The sequence below is a fragment of the Carica papaya genome, unplaced genomic scaffold (assembly GCF_054855325.1).
Source record: "Carica papaya isolate Zhongbai unplaced genomic scaffold, ASM5485532v1 h2tg000021l, whole genome shotgun sequence".
Classification (NCBI taxonomy): domain Eukaryota; kingdom Viridiplantae; phylum Streptophyta; class Magnoliopsida; order Brassicales; family Caricaceae; genus Carica; species Carica papaya.
The window spans coordinates 3110-22628 of record NW_028277152.1 but is presented as its reverse complement, the minus strand read 5'-3'; the positions used below and the strand labels follow the sequence as shown (position 1 = coordinate 22628).

At 31.5% G+C, this 19519-nt stretch overlaps 1 protein-coding gene across 1 annotated transcript; it reads right to left on the bottom strand.

Annotated features, from left to right (window-relative positions):
• Positions 1-1071: 1071 nt before the first annotated feature.
• On the bottom strand, positions 1072-8657 carry LOC148239685 (uncharacterized). The gene is made up of 6 exons (XM_088212209.1): positions 8292-8657; positions 8104-8205; positions 7551-7848; positions 7085-7233; positions 6728-7012; positions 1072-1641 (listed from the first exon to the last, which is right to left on the bottom strand). The coding sequence occupies exons 1-6, from the start codon at positions 8595-8597 to the stop codon at positions 1432-1434; spliced, it is 1350 nt and encodes a 449-aa protein (XP_088068335.1). The 5' UTR covers positions 8598-8657; the 3' UTR covers positions 1072-1431.
• Positions 8658-19519: the final 10862 nt, after the last annotated feature.

Here is a 19519-nt window from a genome sequence, read left to right as displayed (position 1 = left end):
TTGCAGTAGATTTAGTTCGAGTGCCAAAAAAATTTATTTTTTCATTGCAAATGCAGCATTGTGCAATACTTTCGGAGGCCACATTACATAAACTATTAGGGTCCAATACACACACTTAATGCAGCAAATGAGTATATTTATTGCGAGGTATATTAAACTGCTGCCTAACTCCGATGTTACAAACTCTTTTTCATGTTCTATTAGTGATGTCATCTTATAAACTATTTTTACTTGATACTTTTATTTGTCAAATTTTTTTTCAATTACAATTTATTTTTAACTGTTATTGTATTCAAAATATGTATTATCTTTCAGAATTAGATCCAAAAGAAAGTCACTTACATATGCAATATTTTTTTTCTCCTCTAGCTTACCTTAAAACGATAATTTACCACTATCTTATAGCTAAAATCAAACAAGAACTTACCTCCACAAACTTACTAGTAGTTAATAACTTCAATACATAAAAAATCAATCAATGTCTAGTTCATAACATTACTCAACAATCCTAACCATCTAAGTTTAAATAAACCAATATGGATTATACCACATAACAACCCCATATGAAATTACAATAAGAATTTTTTACTTTTTATTATAAAGTACAGATGTAACATTATTTTCTGGCAATAAAATTATACAACCCTATATAGAATAGGCAAAAAAAATTTAAATATTTGGTTACACCTCATTTTGTACTGATCTTGAATTTGATAGAACAACTCTGCATCAGTACTCAAAAAGTCTTGGTTACAGTTGTAGCTTGGTCCAAAACAGGTTGTCTTGGGCCTCACCTAGCCCAAGGCCAAGCCTAATCTAGGCCCAGCTTGGTCCAAACCCAAGCTCAATTTGGTTCTTAAAGGACTTGATAAAACATAGTTTTACAATAAATTTTAATAATTTATGTTAAAATATAAATAATTAACTATGTTACTTATCTACAATTTTTTTTAATAATCAATTTAATCAATCATTTAATACAATCAAAACATATATACTTTTTGAGTTCTCTATATGTATTAAAACAACAATTCTCTATATGTATTAAAGCAGCAATATTTCATCCACACATTTGGAGAATAGTAATTATCTTTCATATATGCATCAAATTCCTAATGCATAAACATGCTTACAGAATATTGTATGTATTAGAATGCTAGTCTCTCAAAATGCTTACAAATGATTTTACTACATACTATAGCTCCAATGATGCATGCCAATTTGATACTTACCTACTTTATACTGTAAAATGAATCTTCAAAAGAAATATATGTCATCTAGTTATATGTACAAATTGGAACAGATCAAAGCCTAGTTGCACGAAGCCAGAAAGAGAAGTAAATTTCCTCCCTTGATTTGTTTGTTCATTTCTTCCCAGTAAAAAAAAAATGGTGAGGACTAAAATGAAGTTAAAATCGTGAGCATCCCGGATCAGCAAGTAACTGACCCATTACCAACTCCAGAATCAGGCTTATCTGTACGTGAAATCACAAAGCGATCAACAATTTTAACAGTGTTAACTGGGTCCTGCTGAGCAGCAGCTGCACTCCACTTGCTTGGGAATTTTCTTAGATGGCTCATCTGCTGTGGCTGTTTAGGTTCAGCATCCCAATCAGGATCCAACTTCCATTCCTTGGGCACCTGCATGTCAGACAGGATAAATAATATGTAGATACTAATATCTCGAACCCCAGCACTACTATGTCTAAAATTAACATAGAACCACTTTTCATGTATGTAAATCAGTCTTTTGATGCATACTATCGAGAAGAATCTAGGATTGCTGATAATCACTAATGGTCCGTTCCGTTCAATCTCCATTTAGTTTCTATTATATCCCATTTGATGAAGGATGAAGAATATTTGAGCATAATAGTAAGAGAAAATTTATCAAGAACCAAAATTTGAAATCTTACATCTCAATAATCAAATTAATAACTCAATTTTATATGATAAGTAAATGACTTGTCTACCAAATAACTAAACTAGAATCATCTACAAACAACTAAACTAGAGTTAAGCATCAAAATACAACCGAGGAAGGAATTTTTAAACCTAACTAGGAAATTTACTGAAAAAAAAATAAGCTAATTAATTGGATAGCTTATACCAGATAGCAACCAAAAATCCTAATTGAATATGAAATAATAAACTCACACCAAGAATAAGCCTATAAGCACAAAGTCCTAATAAACTTACTGCTATGAGCACCAAGAGGGTGCAACCCATGTACAAAAGTATTTACAAGTTAATCATCATCTCTATCAAATCACCAAAATCCTCCATAAAGTCTCACATATGCTAGGTTCTTGTATAACAAAAAATTCAAGATTTTCTCTGTTGTGCCTTTTAATCTTCTTCGAAACATATCAGTAAGGCTTCCACCTTTTAAAAGTAAGCCTCTCTTCCACCCTGCCTGACGATTTTTGAATATACCCATCACTTGGTTCCACTATGTATCTTTGAGTTTGGCACCAAGCAGAGGCCCAAGTACTTGATTTTCATATCGACATTCTTACAACCCATAATATTGGCCAAATACCCGGCTTTTTCGCCCAACTGGACTAATTCTATCTTAGCCATGTTGATATTTAAACTTGAGACGGCTTGGAAACACAACAAAACACGTTTAATATTGAAAATATTCCCGGGCTCAAATCCCGGAACAAAAGAATATAATCCACAAAGAATAGATGAGTTACCTTCACCTCTTCGGTTGCTTACCCACCTTCACTCCTGTGAAAAGATGAAGTTCTCTCGCCTTGAGCAATAGCTTGTTTAATGCCTTCTATGACAATAATGAAGAGCAAAATGGGCAAAGGATCTCCCTATCTAGGGCCCCTAGAAGCCTTAAAGAAAACGACAAATGGCCATTGACCAAAACTGCAAAAGCAGATGTGGTAATGCAGGTCTTCATCCAGGATCTTCACTTCACTTTGAAACCCAACCTCTCCATCATGTAAACTAGAAAATTCCATGAAACATAATCACACTTTCTCCATGTCAAGTTTACACAACATTCCCTGGTTTCCTTCTCTCAAAATGTTATCAACAATCTCTTTAACTGTAAGGGCAACATCCAAAATTTGTCTTCCCCTCACAAAAGCATGCTAGCATTTCCCACTACACTTCCAACCACCTTAGCTAATCTTATTACCAAGACTTAACCAATAATTCTGTAAACCCTGCTCACTAAACTAATAGACTTGAAGTCTCTAATATTGAAAACCTGTTAGATCTTCAGGATGAACAACCAAAAAGCTGAGTTCAATCTTTTTACTAACTACCCCATAGCGTGAAATTCCAACCACAAGATCATTCTTTAGAAGTTCTCAGTACTGCAGATAAAACTTCATGTTAGATCCATCCAGAACCAGAGCTTTGTCTCCCTTCCAACATGAAATACCTTCATAGATTTCCTCCTCAGAGAACACCTGTTCAAGATATATGCAATCTTACTACTCAACCTACTGAAGTTGAGGCCATCTAAGGTCGGTTTCCAACTCAAATTCTCAGTATATAACTCTAAAAAAGACTTGACATTCTCTCTCAATTCATCATTCCCTTTAACCACTCTTTTCCTACCTTTTAACTCCTCAATGTAATTACACTCTCTATTAAGATTTGCCATACAATGAAAGAATGTTATGTTTCTATCTCCTTCCTTGATCCATTTGGTTCTAAACTTCTGTTTCCAAGCAACCTCCTCCGTGAGGATTAAGTTGGCCCATACAAGCCTGATCCTCCGCTTCTTGACATCCTCCTCAGAAAGACCTTAATCCCCCCTCCAAGCCATCAAGGCTCTATAACTGCACAAGGAGTTCCTCCTTCCTACAATCCTAGCCTAACTCCTCCTTGTCCCGCCTCTTAAACTTGTCCTCAATCGAAGCAAGCTTCTTGACAACTCTAAATAGCAAAATCCTCCACCTTAAATTCTTCCCGCCACCCTTTGAGTTTATCATTGAAACCTGGGACTATAAGTCACTTTTTGTCAAACCTGTATGGGCATGGGCCCCAACTTCCGTTGTTCACCTTCAAGCTTTTGGGAAATTGATTAGTTTGGGCATTGCATATATTAGACAAAACAAGTACTATCCCTATATTATTAGATCCTCCACCTCCAATAATACTTTCCCATGTAAAACTTGTGCCATCCATACATTACTATATAAGCTATTTCCTAAATAAGTGTCATAGGGATCCTAAAGATAACTAGGTATTTATTGCTCTATAAAGAGAAATGTCATAACATTCTCTTTAATGAAATCCTTGGAGATGATATGGTTTTTTTCTTTTTTTTTTTTTGAAATAACAAGTATAAAGTATTCACTAATTACAAGAGGATGTCAACCTATGTACAAAAGATATTTACATGTCAATCAATCAATTGATAAAATTCCTATATCTTCATGGAATAAAAAAATTTTCCCCTAGTCAACTAACCCAAAAGTTTGACACCTAGCTCTAACCTGATCAGCATCATCTTCTACCCCTTGAAAAGCCCTTCTATTCATCTCTTTCCGTACTACATAAAAAATTGTAAGAGGAATAAAAGATAAACGACTTTTCCTACCACTAACGCTCTTCCAAGCCCATAACATTTTTCTCACATCATCCACCATTACCCAACGGATGCCCAATGCCCTATATGCTTATACACTAGGGGCATTGTAGTAAAATATGGTCACAAGTCTCTTCTGCCCTCTTACCAAGATAGCAGCCGTTCACTAGGATCCTTCCCCTTTTCATCAATTTGTCGATGGTCAAAATAGATTTACGACCTACCTCTCATGCAAAAAAAGCGATTTTGGAAGGTACATTCACTTCTCATATCTACCAGAATGGGAACTTGTTCTCCTTCTATTCAACTTGAGATGGTATGGTATTGTCAATAGTTTTTTTAAAAAATAAAAATAAAAATAGTAAGATATGATTCATTCACAAGACTAAGAGGTTGCAAACCCGTGTATAAAAGAATGTACAAACCGATTAATGTCAATACAGTCCCCTAAATTCCTCCAGTGCAAGAAGAGGATAAACCCATAATCAAAAAATCAAGGGTCTGAAACCATCTATCTTTAACCTTATCTCATCTTCCACCCCCCTCAAAAGCTCTCATGTTTCTCTTTCTACACCACATGATAGTGAAGAAGGAAATGGAATTCCATCCCTAAGGAATTGAAACTAGAGGTAGAAAGGATGAGAACATGGAAACTATCATATATGTCTATATCAAATATGCTAATAATTAACAAAAAACAAACAATAGGAATAGGATAGAAATTAAAACAAATGAGACCGCTTGTTAAGGTTTCAACTGCATTACTACACAAGGAAATAAAAATGATTACATACATCAAGTGCAATTCTTCATTTTCGTGCAAAATAACTACTTATAAGTCCCATTGGCTATTTACAGTCCAAGAAGTTAGTTCCATAGAAAAAAAATTTAAGTGACAAAAATCTCAACATTCTTGTAAGTCCCATTAGATAGGTCGATATTATGTCCACACATGGAGTCTAGCATCCAAATAAGATTACCTAGCCCCTCAGTGATGTTTACACTTAGGATAGTGGAAAAAAAATAACATCTTATTTATGATATGTATGCATCAGTTGGAGGGTTGGCAAGGGAGACAAAATTAGATTTTGGCAGGATCCGTCGCTAAAAGGAGGAGCACTTAGAGATCAGTTTTCTCAGACTTTTACTATCACACAACACAAGTAACAGTCAGTGAATCATTCAGAGATATAAGAAGGAAGGGAGTGGCAGGTAAATATGCTGAGAAATCTCAATGATTGAGAGATTAACGAGTACGAGATGTTTCTAAATACTTTGTCTTTCATGTCAGCAAAATAATAGCAATAACCAACCAGTATTGAGTCTCAATGCCATCAGGTCTTTCTATAATTACCTGGCTAAGCATAATACTACAAAAACCAGGTTTCATTTTCAACAAATCTGGAAGGTCAAAGCCCCTCTCAGAGTAGCTTTCTTCACGTAGGAGGCCAATGGGGTGTATACTGACAATAGACAAATTGATGAGAAGGTAAACGATAATGATGAACAGTTGTTTTCTATGTAAAAGAGATGCAGAGACTTGTAATCATGTCTTGCTTTGGTGTCCGTTCGTATACAAGTTATGGACTATGGTTTATGGGTTGCTGGGGATTAGTCAAATGATGGCCGAGTAGGTAAGGAATGAGATCTGGGTCTGGAGGGGTATCAGTGGTGTTAACAAACATGTGGATCTCGTCCTTCTTGCTATATTTTAGGTAGTGTGGAAAGAGAGAAACATGAGAACTTTTGAGGTGGTAGATGAAGATATTGATAGGGTTATGAATAGATGGTTCCAGACCGTGAGTACTTTTGTTTTGGTCATTCTTTTTATTCAATCAAGGATTTTGGAGATCTTATTGATATCTTTATTGATATGTGAACACTTTGTACATGGGTTGGCACCTCCTTAGTGCTTGTGAATCAATTATACACACTATACTTTTTATTTCAAAAAAAAAAAAACACTCGACATTATATAAGGCAACTGCACATGGTTCTATGTTCTCACTTTTCTTAATATATCCTACACCAAGATATAAAAGGAAACAGTAACACTGCAATCTAAAAGGAAGTACAAGAGAAAATTAGTACTTGAAGAAATTACCGAAGCATATTTGATCAATTAAGACCCATAGATATGCCATTAAATGTTGACTAGTTTCTCACCTTATCAACTGCAAGTGTGAAAACTTCAAGGTCGCCATCAGGCTTTATGTGGAATCGTGTAAATGACTTGTAATTGGCAATTCGAAGAGAGGAGAAGGCTTCATCAAAGTGGATGTGAAGCCAGTTAATGCAGATATACAGGTAGCTGCCAAACACCAAGGAAACCACAGGGGTTGAAAAAACCCAAAAATAGAGGAAGACAGTAGCATAATAAATGACAGCACCCCCTCGAGAGAGTGACTGTATCCCATTCTTGCAAATATTGCTCCGTGTTACTGCCATTACCTATAAGATTTCTCCCAATAATTTAGAATATTATTTGGAACATTTATCACCAGAAGATGAGAGATATCTTACCTCTGGAACATCAAAAGCAGACATAAGATACTTGATACATGCTGGATAAAGACCAAACGTCCATTGTTCTATACGAGCTCGAAGGCCAGTAGGATCTGGAAAATGCTCACTTTCCACTGACCGATACCACTGATACAAAGAGTGGTAACCTGAAGAAAGAAAAATACTAACACATTACCTCAAAATGAATAGCGTTATTGTTTAAATGATAAAAACTATCATCTTAATATTCCTCATATTCATATTTTGATATATATATATATATATATATATATATCAAATGTCAATCTTTGCCCTAACTTCAAGAGTTTCCTGGTCTACTTATCTTTTGTGAAAGAAGGCATTTAGGCCACACAAACCAGAAGATATTGAAGTAACACAGAAGTAAGGATCCGGGTGAATCCTATTAAAATAACATCTTTCTATAAGATTTTATTAAATAACAACATACAGCTAATAAACTAACCAGATGTTGCTAGCAGTTTATGCTGAATGCATGTCTCTACACCCAGTTCCAAAAGCAGCATAAGAATCAGAGCTGCTGCCAGGTGAGCAGAAACATGAAGGATTCCAATTATTACTCGTTTCTTCCGAGAAACTTTTGAAGGGACGAAAATAATTGCAGTTATCAGTAATACCACAGCACCAGCCAAGGACACATAAGAGTGCTCCAACACGTGCATAAAAGCATTCCACACTGTGCCAAAGAAACTCCTCAAGTGACCAGAAAATGAATCATCTTGCAAGATGTGATCAAGCTTACACTGAAGATTACAAGGAAAAATGAGTAATATTCCAGCTCCACAGCAATATTTACATGTTAAAACTATTTTTTTGCATAATCCTAATGGAGAAAGAGGACTCCACCAAGGTAAGTTTTAGCACCCTGCAAACTAGTACATATACAAAGAAGAAACTAAAGACATCCTAATTTTTATGGAAGGAGGATCCAAGGACATATAAAGTTAAACTAACAGGCATGGCTTTCTAGAACTGAAAAAAATTGAGCAGAAATTCACCTGTGGAAACATCGAAAAAACCAACACAAAGTATATAATGCCGCCAATGAAATCAAATTGCCAGTTCTTCTTTCGAAATTTTAGAATATTACCCAGTGCAATCTGCATGTAGTAGAAAATATGATACATATATGAAGCTGATAAAACAATTAAATATGTATAGACACAAAATTAAATTCAGGGATTACCCTGCTTGAATCATCAAAAGAAGGATAGGCTGCCTTGCTCTCGTATGCCGCTCCGTAAAATTTGGAAAAATTACTGAAGACATGGGTTGGGTGTAAAAAAGCTCCACCACAACCATTCACAAGTAAATGTTGTACGTACACAGGCTTATCTGACTGAACACATGAATGACGCATATAATGATGTAAGTCCCCTGCCAATCGAAGTTTACACCTTCCTTTTAAGTAATCACATATTAGGTGCTCGATATTCTTTCCAGAAACATCATTCCAGTACCAATCAAGAATCCAATTTGGTTCATGTGTCATAATGATCACAGAATCATCCTCACCAACCTGTATAAACAGTGCAACAAAGATTTTCCAAAATTGGCAAAAGTTTTGGAAGATAAATTAGATAACATATCACAAATTTAAAGCAACCAATGGCACCGAAACACAGTACCAGATATTATATATATATATATATATATATATATATATATAATAGATGGTCAACTAACAATCCTCCTCTAGATGAAGAAGTAAATAATATAAGGAAGGTTTTGTTTCTCTTCCAAACAGATCACAGTTCAAACAATAATTAACATGGTTACAACAATTCTAAGTTGTTTTATCAGAGATAAACAGACTCGATCTTTTCAATCAGCTTGCTTTTCGAATAATTGATCAAAGAATTAATCATTTCATATGACATCAAAGCATGAGGACTAATGTAGGAATCCTAGTTGCTTCATTTCTATTCAATTTAATTTTGTATGAAGTACAAAGGACTCACATTTCCCAGAATCGCTTGACCCCTTGCAATTATCCCAAAATTTTGAATTTGGTCACAATAACACTTGGACTCATTTTGATTCTTAATCTGGATATACAATATTAGGAACCAGATTTGAGAAGAATTGTGGCAGCTTAAGAAAATTGGGTAGGATAAGATTCCAAAGGTCGTGGGAGAAAAAAAGTAGGAAAGGAGAATGAAGACTTTATGTCCTAAGGAACTTCTCAAGAAAGATTAGATGTCAAAGTAAACAGCAAGAATCCATCAATCAATATTTTTTTTCTGTGGGAATCAAATTATATTGATTATCTTCTCTAGACACTTCTAATATGTTAACTAAGTTCTTTTCAAGTTTGTAACATGAGCATCCATATCCTCATTATAGCAACGAAAAAGATTCAAATCCAAGGTCCTTTTCGCACACTAACCAATCAGTGTGTTAGAGTTGAAATCAAACAAAGACTTTCTGGCCTATCACTAGTACTCTATACCTATGCACTTTAGTACATAAAAGTAAATCAACATCAATTCCTAGTCTTATCTGAAAAAAGCAGTCCTAACTATCTAGTTTTGAACACATCACTAGCTTCTCACTAAATACTTGATACCTATCAGCTTTAATACATAAAAGTTAATCAACATTCAATTCCTAATCTTAGTTGAAAATAACAATTCTAACTATCTAATTTTAAATATATCTCTAAGGATGATATCATATATTTGCCAACCACAACTCATTTTGTCTACTAGCCATGATCCAAATGGAAAACCAGCAGACCATACAAAGAAAAGTAAAATATTTTGAGAAAATTATTAGCTTATTCAAATTACCCTAAAAACACCAATTACGTTGTATTTCTTAAAAATAATATTGATCTACCACTATTTATGAGATAAATCCAAAGTTATAACGAGTGCATATTATTTTACAAATGGTAAACAAGTAACTTTCAAGCAACTGAAGAAATCATTCAATCCCATTTTAAGATTGAAGATTAAGTTTAAGAATGATTAAAGAAAGAGAGAGAGAGAGAGAGAGAGAGAGAGAGAGAGAGAGAGAGAGAGAGAGAGAGAAATACAAGAGATACTGAGTGTTTTAGGAAGCCACCAACCAGAATTGAGCAAGTTCTCAGCTTCCCGTTTGTGGACAGGTGTGGAGGAAATATATTAGGATGATCACTGAATAGTGAAGGGAACATTTCATCATACTGAAGATGCAAATGTTGCAACAATTGAAAGAATAAATGAGAAGTATGCAACACAAATAATAAAATAATGAGGTAAAATTTCATACGCACTCTCTTCCTCTGCCGCTCTGGCTCTCTTATTCGCACACACTCTCCCTCTTTTGTTGCTCACAGACCGTAAAACATACAGCAGACTATACTGAGAACTTGCCAGCGTAAGTAAGAGAGCCAGTGTTCTCATGTTTGCTACAACCAATCAACATGCAAAATAATTAAAATGAAAATTTAATTTTCACCACTTACAGGGAATTTTGAAGAATGGTCAGGACCTCCGTCCTCTCGCCAACGAGCAAGAAAAATGACAAACATATCAAAACCCAAAAAATATAATGTGAAAGACAAGAAGAAAGAAATACCACATAAAACACAGTAGCTCTTCGTACCAATTGAAGAAGATGAGTGCCCACCATCACTAGTATCTACCATCAAATCGAACCACAGATCTTCTTTTCCACTAAAGTGATCATGGAGTAGATCTCCTCGTAACTCCAAATGAAATATTTTTAAAACTTACTGTGATAGATGATGCAGAAATAAATAACGTTGTAACTCTCTCCAACTCTATCAGAAAATTTTAAAAAATAAATTAGGACTAAAAAAAGCAAAACTAAACTGAAAAATACGATAAAAGAAGGAAGACAAACCTCTTATTTCATGGATGCCTCATAATTCACGTTTAAAAGAGTATTACCAACAAAAAAGAATAAAACACAAGCGACACGCCTGGACCATCTTAAACTTTTTGCCTAAAGAGTTACACACTAACAAGTTTAAAAAATTTTATCTACCAAAAAGATAAAAAAAATATGTTTATTTATCTTAAAAGTGCTCACTAATATTTATAATAACCTTCGGTAATCCTACATTAAAGTAAACAAAAATAATATTGCTAAGTAAATATTTTTTTTTTGAGATAAATATTGCAAGTAAATAATCCTAAATAGAGAAGAAAATATGTAATAGAAAATAAATTTTATGTCATAAGCATAGGAAAATAAACTTTTTATTTTACGAATATCTTATAACCCAACATGTTTCAAGCAGTGTTACCCACAAAAGAGAACAAAACAGAGATAATATATGATTGAGCTCTCTTTTAACTTTTTGCCTAAAGATTTTCATAATAACAAAGAAAAAGAATTTTAACTAGTTATCAAAAAAACATAATATTAAATATGCATTTATTTACCTGATTTTCGACATTTGAAATCTACAACAACTACACAAAAATGAGCATATCAATTTATAAATGATCAAGACTCTTTTACCTTGTAATTAAAATAAGAAGAAAATCAATAGCAACTAAATGCAATATATGCACAGCTTGGCATGGACGTATATCAAAACTTTAAATTAAAAAAAAAAAAGACGACTGAAATCAAGAAGAACAGAAATTAAAAGAGGACAATTTTGTTGTTATCAACATAACATTAAAAACAGCCTCAAGTATTGCTATATTAATGTACACATAAAGAAATTCACTGAGAAACTAATGCTAAGTTGTTTTAATTTTTAATCATTTCAACTCCTGCAAATGTTAAAAACGAGATACTCATTTTCAGGGCTGATAGTTGGATTTACTCTTTTTCCTTGTAGGTTTGTAAGGATAATTGTAATTTATTTGTTTCAATTTGTCATTATTGTGTTTGAGATGTTTGTTTGCAGGAAAAGTTGAAGAGCCAAATGTAACTTTTCTTTTGGTTCACTTGACTTTGTGATTGTTTGAGTTTGTTTGTAAGGGTAGTTTGTAATTTGTATTTTGTAATTTGTCATTATTGTGTTTGAGATGTTTGTTTGCTAGGAAAGTTGAAAAGCTAAATGTAATTTTTGTTTTGGTTTACTTGAGTTTTTTTGTAAGGGTAGAAGTAATTTATTTGTTGTAGTTTCTCGTTATTGTGTTTGAGATGTTTGTTATCTGGGAAAGTTGAAGTACTAAATGTAATTATTGTTTTGGTTTACTTGAGTTTGTGATTGTATTTGAGTTTGTTTGTAATTGTATTAGAATTTCAGTGCCTACTTGTTGTTGAAATTTGTTGTTTTAGTTTTTTGTAATTTCACTCGAGTTAATTGTTTGTTTCATTTATTTGGTATTGAAAAAAAAAATCAATTGAATTTTTCTTTCAGTGTACTTGGATTTGTAACTGTATTTGAGTTTGTTTGTATTTTTGTTCCAATTTTGATTTCTAATTATAATTTGTTTGTTTTGCATTGTTCGTATCGATCTATCGTCACGTAGATTTTTAGTATTCAAATCCATCCTTCAACTAGGTTATGGTAGCATAATTTAAAAATTTTTATTTGATTAATTAGTAAAAAATAAAAATAATTGACTAATCAGATAATAAAATAATGAGGTAAAATTTCATACGAACTCGCTTCCTCTGTCGCTCTGGTTCTCTTCTTCGTACACACTCTCTCTCTTTTGTCGCTCACAGACCGTAAAGCACGCCACAGGCTATACCGAGAACCTGCCAGCGTAAGTAAGACAGCCACAATTCGCAGGTTTGCTAAAACAAGTAATTATACAAAATCATTAAAATAAAAATTGAATTTTCATCACTTACAGCACAATTTTAAAGAATGGTCAGGATCTCCTTCCTTTTGCCAGCGACGCGAGAAAAAAGAAAAACATACCAAAACCCAGGAAATATAATGTGATAGACAAGAAGAAAGAGATACCTCATAAAACACAGCAGCTCATAGTACCAAACGACTGTATAATAGACCAGTTAAAATATCCTGATTACCAATTCAGTAAATGCAACCTTATTAGAAACATTAGAAAAATTAAAAAAAAATCGCTGACCAAGTACTCCTGCAACCGAAGAAGACGAGTTTCCGCCATCACCAGTATCTGCCTTCAAATCGAACCACAGATCTTCTTTTCCACTAAAGTGATCATAGAGCAGATCTCTTTGTAGCTCCAAATGAAACCTTTTTAAAACTTAATGTGATAGATGATGCAGAAATAGATAGCGTTGTAACTCTCTCCAACTCCATCAAAAAATTTTAAAAAATAAATTAGGCTTAAAAAAAGTAAAATTAAACTGAAAAATATGATAAAAGAAGGAAAACAAACCTCTTATTCTATGGATACCTCATAATCCACGTCTAAAAGAGTGCTACCAACAAAAAAGAATAAAACACAAGTGACACGTCTGGACCATCTTAAACTTTTTGCCTAAAGAGTTACATACTAACAAAATATAAAAATTTTAACTACCCAAAAAAATAAAAACACATGCTTATTTACCTTAAAAGTGTTCCCTAAGATTGATAATAACCTTCGGTAGTCCTACATTAAAGTAAACATAAAGAATATTGCTAAATAAATGATTCTAAATAGAAAATAAAACTTATATTACAAGCAAAGCAAAATAAACATTTTGTTCCATGAATATCTTATAACCCAAAATATTTCCAGTAGTATTACCCACAAAAGAGAACAAAAAAGAGATAATATATGACTGAACTCTCTTTAATTTTTTACCTAAAGATCTTCATAGTATCAAAGAAAGAAAATTTTAACTAATTATAGAAAAAACATAATATTGAATATGTGTTTATTTACCTAATTTTTGACATTTGAAATCTACAACAATTACACAAAAGTGAGCATATAAATTTATAAATGATCAAGACTCTTTTACGTTGTAACTAAAATAAGAAGAAAACCAATAGCAATTAAATGTAACAAATGCAGGCATGGACGGATATCAAAACTTCAAATTAAAAAACACCGACTAAAATCAAGAAGAAAAGACATTAAAAGAGGACACTTCTGTTGTCTTCAGCATAACATTAAAAACAGCCTCATGTATTGCTATGTCAATGTACACATAAAGAAATTCACTAACGAAATAATGCTAAATTGTTTCTATTTATAATCATTTCAACTCATGCAAATATAAAAAATGATATATTTGTTTTCAGAACTGATACTTGGGTTTTGCTCTTTTTCCTCATAAGTTTGTAAGGATAGTTGTAATTTGTTTATTGTAGTTTGTCGTTATTCTTTTTGAGATGTTTTTTTCTGGGCAAGTTGAAAAGTTAAATGTAATTTTTGTTTTGGTTTACTTGACTTTGTAATTGTATTTGAGTTTGTTTGTAAGGGTAGATGTAATTTGTTTGTTGGAGTTTATCGTTATTGTGTTTGAGAAGTTTGTTATCTGGGAAAGTTGAAGAGCTAAATGTAATTTTTGTTTTGGTCTACTTGAGTTTGTGATTGTATTTGAGTTTGTTTATAATTGTACTAGAATTTCAGTGCCTACTTGTTGTTGAAATTTGTTGTTTTAGTTTCTTGTAATTTCACTCGAGTTAGTTGTTTGTTTCATGTATTTGGAATTGAAAAAAAATCAATTGAATTTTTCTTTCGGTGTACTTGGATTTGTAACTGTATTTGAGTTTGTTTGTATTTTTTTTTCCAATTTTAGTTTCTAATTATAATTTGTTTGCTTTGCGTTGTTCATATCGATCTATCGTCATGTAGCTTTTTAGTGTTCAAATCCATGTAGCTTTGTAGCTTTTTAGTGTTAAACTAAGTTATGGTAGCATAATTTAAAAATTTTTATTTGATTAATTAGTAAAAAATAAAAATAATTGACTAATCAGATAATAAAACAATGAGGTAAAATTTCATATGAACTCGCTTCCTCTGTCGCTCTGGTTCTCTTCTTCGTACACACTCTCCCTCTTTTGTCGCTCACAGATCGTAAAGCACGCCGCAGGCTATACCGAGAACCTGCCAGCGTAAGTAAGATAGCCACTATTCGCAAGTTTGCTATAACAAGTAATTATACAAAATCATTAAAATAAAAATTGAATTTTCATCACTTACGGCACAATTTTGAAGAAGAAAGAGATACCTTATAAAACACAGCAGCTCATAGTACCAAACGACTGTATAATAGACCAGCTTAAATATCCTGATTACCAATTCAGTAAATGCAACCTTATTAGAAACATTAGAAAAAAAAAATCGCTGACCAAGTACTCCTGCAAACGAAGAAGACGAGTTTCCGCTATCACCAGTATCTGCCTTCAAATCGAACCACAGATCTTCTTTTTCACTAAAGTGATCATAGAGCAGATCTCTTTGTAGCTCCAAATGAAACCTTTTTAAAACTTAATGTGATAGATGATGCAGAAATAGATAGCGTTGTAACTCTCCCCAACTCCATCAATTGAATTTTAAAAAATAAATTAGGCTTAAATAAAGTAAAACTATACTGAAAAATATAATAAAATAAGGAAGGCAAACCTCTTATTCCACGGATACCTCATAATCCACGTCTAAAAGAGTGCTACCAACAAAAAAAAATAAAACACAAGTGACACGTCTGGACCATCTTAAACTTTTTGCCTAAAGAGTTACATACTAACAAAATATAAAAATTTTAACTACCCAAAAAAATAAAAACACATGCTTATTTACCTTAAAAGTGCTCCCTAAGATTGATAATAACCTTCGGTAGTCCTACATTAAAGTAAACATAAAGAATATTGCTAAATAAATGATTCTAAATAGAAAATAAAACTTATATCACAAGCAAAGCAAAATAAACATTTTGTTCCACGAATATCTTATAACCCAATATGTTTCCAGTAGTATTATCCACAAAAGAGAACAAAAAAGAGATAATATATGATTAGACTCTCTTTAACTTTTTGCCTAAAGATCTTCATAGTAACAAAGAAAAAAAATTTTAACTAGTTATAGAAAAAACATAATATTGAATACGTGTTTATTTACCTGATTTTTGGCGTTTGAAATCTACAACAATTACACAAAAGTGAGCATATCAATTTATAAATGATCAAGACCCTTTTAAAATCAGAAGAAAACCAATATCAATTAAATGTAACAAATGAAGGCATGGACGGATATCAAAACTTTAAATTAAAAACTAAAATTAAGAAGAACAGACATTAAAAGAGGACAATTTTGTTGTCTTCTGCATAACATTAAGAACAGTCTCAAGTATTGTTATGTTAATGAACAAATAAAGAAATTCACTGATAAAATAATGCTAAATTTTTTCAATTTATAATAATTTCAACTCATGCAAATATTAAAACGAGATATTCATTTTCAGGGCTGATACTTGGGTTTTACTCTTTTTTCTTGTCAGTTTGTAAGGGTAGTTTGTAATTTGTTTGCGGTAATTTGTCGTTATTGTGTTTGAGATGTTTGTTTGCAGGAAAAGTTGAAGAGCCAAATGTAATTTTTATTTTGGTTTACTTGACTTTGTAATTGTATTTGAGTTTGTTTGTAAAGGTAGATGTAATTTGTTTGTTGTAGTTTCTCGTTATTGTGTTTGAGATGTTTGTTATCTGAAAAAGTTGAAGAGCTAAATGTAATTTTTGTTTTGGTGTACTTGAGTTTGTGATTGTATTTGAGTTTGTTTGTAATTGTATTAAAATTTCAGTGCCTACTTGTTGAAATTTGTTGTTTTAGTTTGTTGTAATTTCACTCGAGTTAGTTGTTTGTTTCATTTGTTTGGAATTGAAAAAAAATCAATTGGATTTTTCTTTCAGTGTACTTGGATTTGTAACTGTATTTGAGTTTGTTTGTATTTTTTTTCCAATTTCGGTTTCTAATTATAATTTGTTTGCTTTGCATTGTTCATATCGATCTATCGTCATGTAGGTTTTTAGTGTTCAAATTCATCCTTTAACTAAGTTATGGTAGTATAATTTAAAAATTATTGTTTGATTAGTTAGTAAAAAAATAAAAATAATTGACTAATCAAATAATAAAATAATGAGGTAAAATTTTTATTTTGGTTTACTTGACTTTGTAATTGTATTTGAGTTTGTTTGTAAAGGTAGATGTAATTTGTTTGTTGTAGTTTCTCGTTATTGTGTTTGAGATGTTTGTTATCTGAAAAAGTTGAAGAGCTAAATGTAATTTTTGTTTTGGTGTACTTGAGTTTGTGATTGTATTTGAGTTTGTTTGTAATTGTATTAAAATTTCAGTGCCTACTTGTTGAAATTTGTTGTTTTAGTTTGTTGTAATTTCACTCGAGTTAGTTGTTTGTTTCATTTGTTTGGAATTGAAAAAAAATCAATTGGATTTTTCTTTCAGTGTACTTGGATTTGTAACTGTATTTGAGTTTGTTTGTATTTTTTTTCCAATTTCGGTTTCTAATTATAATTTGTTTGCTTTGCATTGTTCATATCGATCTATCGTCATGTAGGTTTTTAGTGTTCAAATTCATCCTTTAACTAAGTTATGGTAGTATAATTTAAAAATTATTGTTTGATTAGTTAGTAAAAAAATAAAAATAATTGACTAATCAAATAATAAAATAATGAGGTAAAATTTTTATTTTGGTTTACTTGACTTTGTAATTGTATTTGAGTTTGTTTGTAAAGGTAGATGTAATTTGTTTGTTGTAGTTTCTCGTTATTGTGTTTGAGATGTTTGTTATCTGAAAAAGTTGAAGAGCTAAATGTAATTTTTGTTTTGGTGTACTTGAGTTTGTGATTGTATTTGAGTTTGTTTGTAATTGTATTAAAATTTCAGTGCCTACTTGTTGAAATTTGTTGTTTTAGTTTGTTGTAATTTCACTCGAGTTAGTTGTTTGTTTCATTTGTTTGGAATTGAAAAAAAATCAATTGGATTTTTCTTTCAGTGTACTTGGATTTGTAACTGTATTTGAGTTTGTTTGTATTTTTTTTCCAATTTCGGTTTCTAATTATAATTTGTTTGCTTTGCATTGTTCATATCGATCTATCGTCATGTAGGTTTTTAGTGTTCAAATTCATCCTTTAACTAAGTTATGGTAGTATAATTTAAAAATTATTGTTTGATTAGTTAGTAAAAAAATAAAAATAATTGACTAATCAAATAATAAAATAATGAGGTAAAATTTTTATTTTGGTTTACTTGACTTTGTAATTGTATTTGAGTTTGTTTGTAAAGGTAGATGTAATTTGTTTGTTGTAGTTTCTCGTTATTGTGTTTGAGATGTTTGTTATCTGAAAAAGTTGAAGAGCTAAATGTAATTTTTGTTTTGGTGTACTTGAGTTTGTGATTGTATTTGAGTTTGTTTGTAATTGTATTAAAATTTCAGTGCCTACTTGTTGAAATTTGTTGTTTTAGTTTGTTGTAATTTCACTCGAGTTAGTTGTTTGTTTCATTTGTTTGGAATTGAAAAAAAATCAATTGGATTTTTCTTTCAGTGTACTTGGATTTGTAACTGTATTTGAGTTTGTTTGTATTTTTTTTCCAATTTCGGTTTCTAATTATAATTTGTTTGCTTTGCATTGTTCATATCGATCTATCGTCATGTAGGTTTTTAGTGTTCAAATTCATCCTTTAACTAAGTTATGGTAGTATAATTTAAAAATTATTGTTTGATTAGTTAGTAAAAAAATAAAAATAATTGACTAATCAAATAATAAAATAATGAGGTAAAATTTTTATTTTGGTTTACTTGACTTTGTAATTGTATTTGAGTTTGTTTGTAAAGGTAGATGTAATTTGTTTGTTGTAGTTTCTCGTTATTGTGTTTGAGATGTTTGTTATCTGAAAAAGTTGAAGAGCTAAATGTAATTTTTGTTTTGGTGTACTTGAGTTTGTGATTGTATTTGAGTTTGTTTGTAATTGTATTAAAATTTCAGTGCCTACTTGTTGAAATTTGTTGTTTTAGTTTGTTGTAATTTCACTCGAGTTAGTTGTTTGTTTCATTTGTTTGGAATTGAAAAAAAATCAATTGGATTTTTCTTTCAGTGTACTTGGATTTGTAACTGTATTTGAGTTTGTTTGTATTTTTTTTCCAATTTCGGTTTCTAATTATAATTTGTTTGCTTTGCATTGTTCATATCGATCTATCGTCATGTAGGTTTTTAGTGTTCAAATTCATCCTTTAACTAAGTTATGGTAGTATAATTTAAAAATTATTGTTTGATTAGTTAGTAAAAAAATAAAAATAATTGACTAATCAAATAATAAAATAATGAGGTAAAATTTTTATTTTGGTTTACTTGACTTTGTAATTGTATTTGAGTTTGTTTGTAAAGGTAGATGTAATTTGTTTGTTGTAGTTTCTCGTTATTGTGTTTGAGATGTTTGTTATCTGAAAAAGTTGAAGAGCTAAATGTAATTTTTGTTTTGGTGTACTTGAGTTTGTGATTGTATTTGAGTTTGTTTGTAATTGTATTAAAATTTCAGTGCCTACTTGTTGAAATTTGTTGTTTTA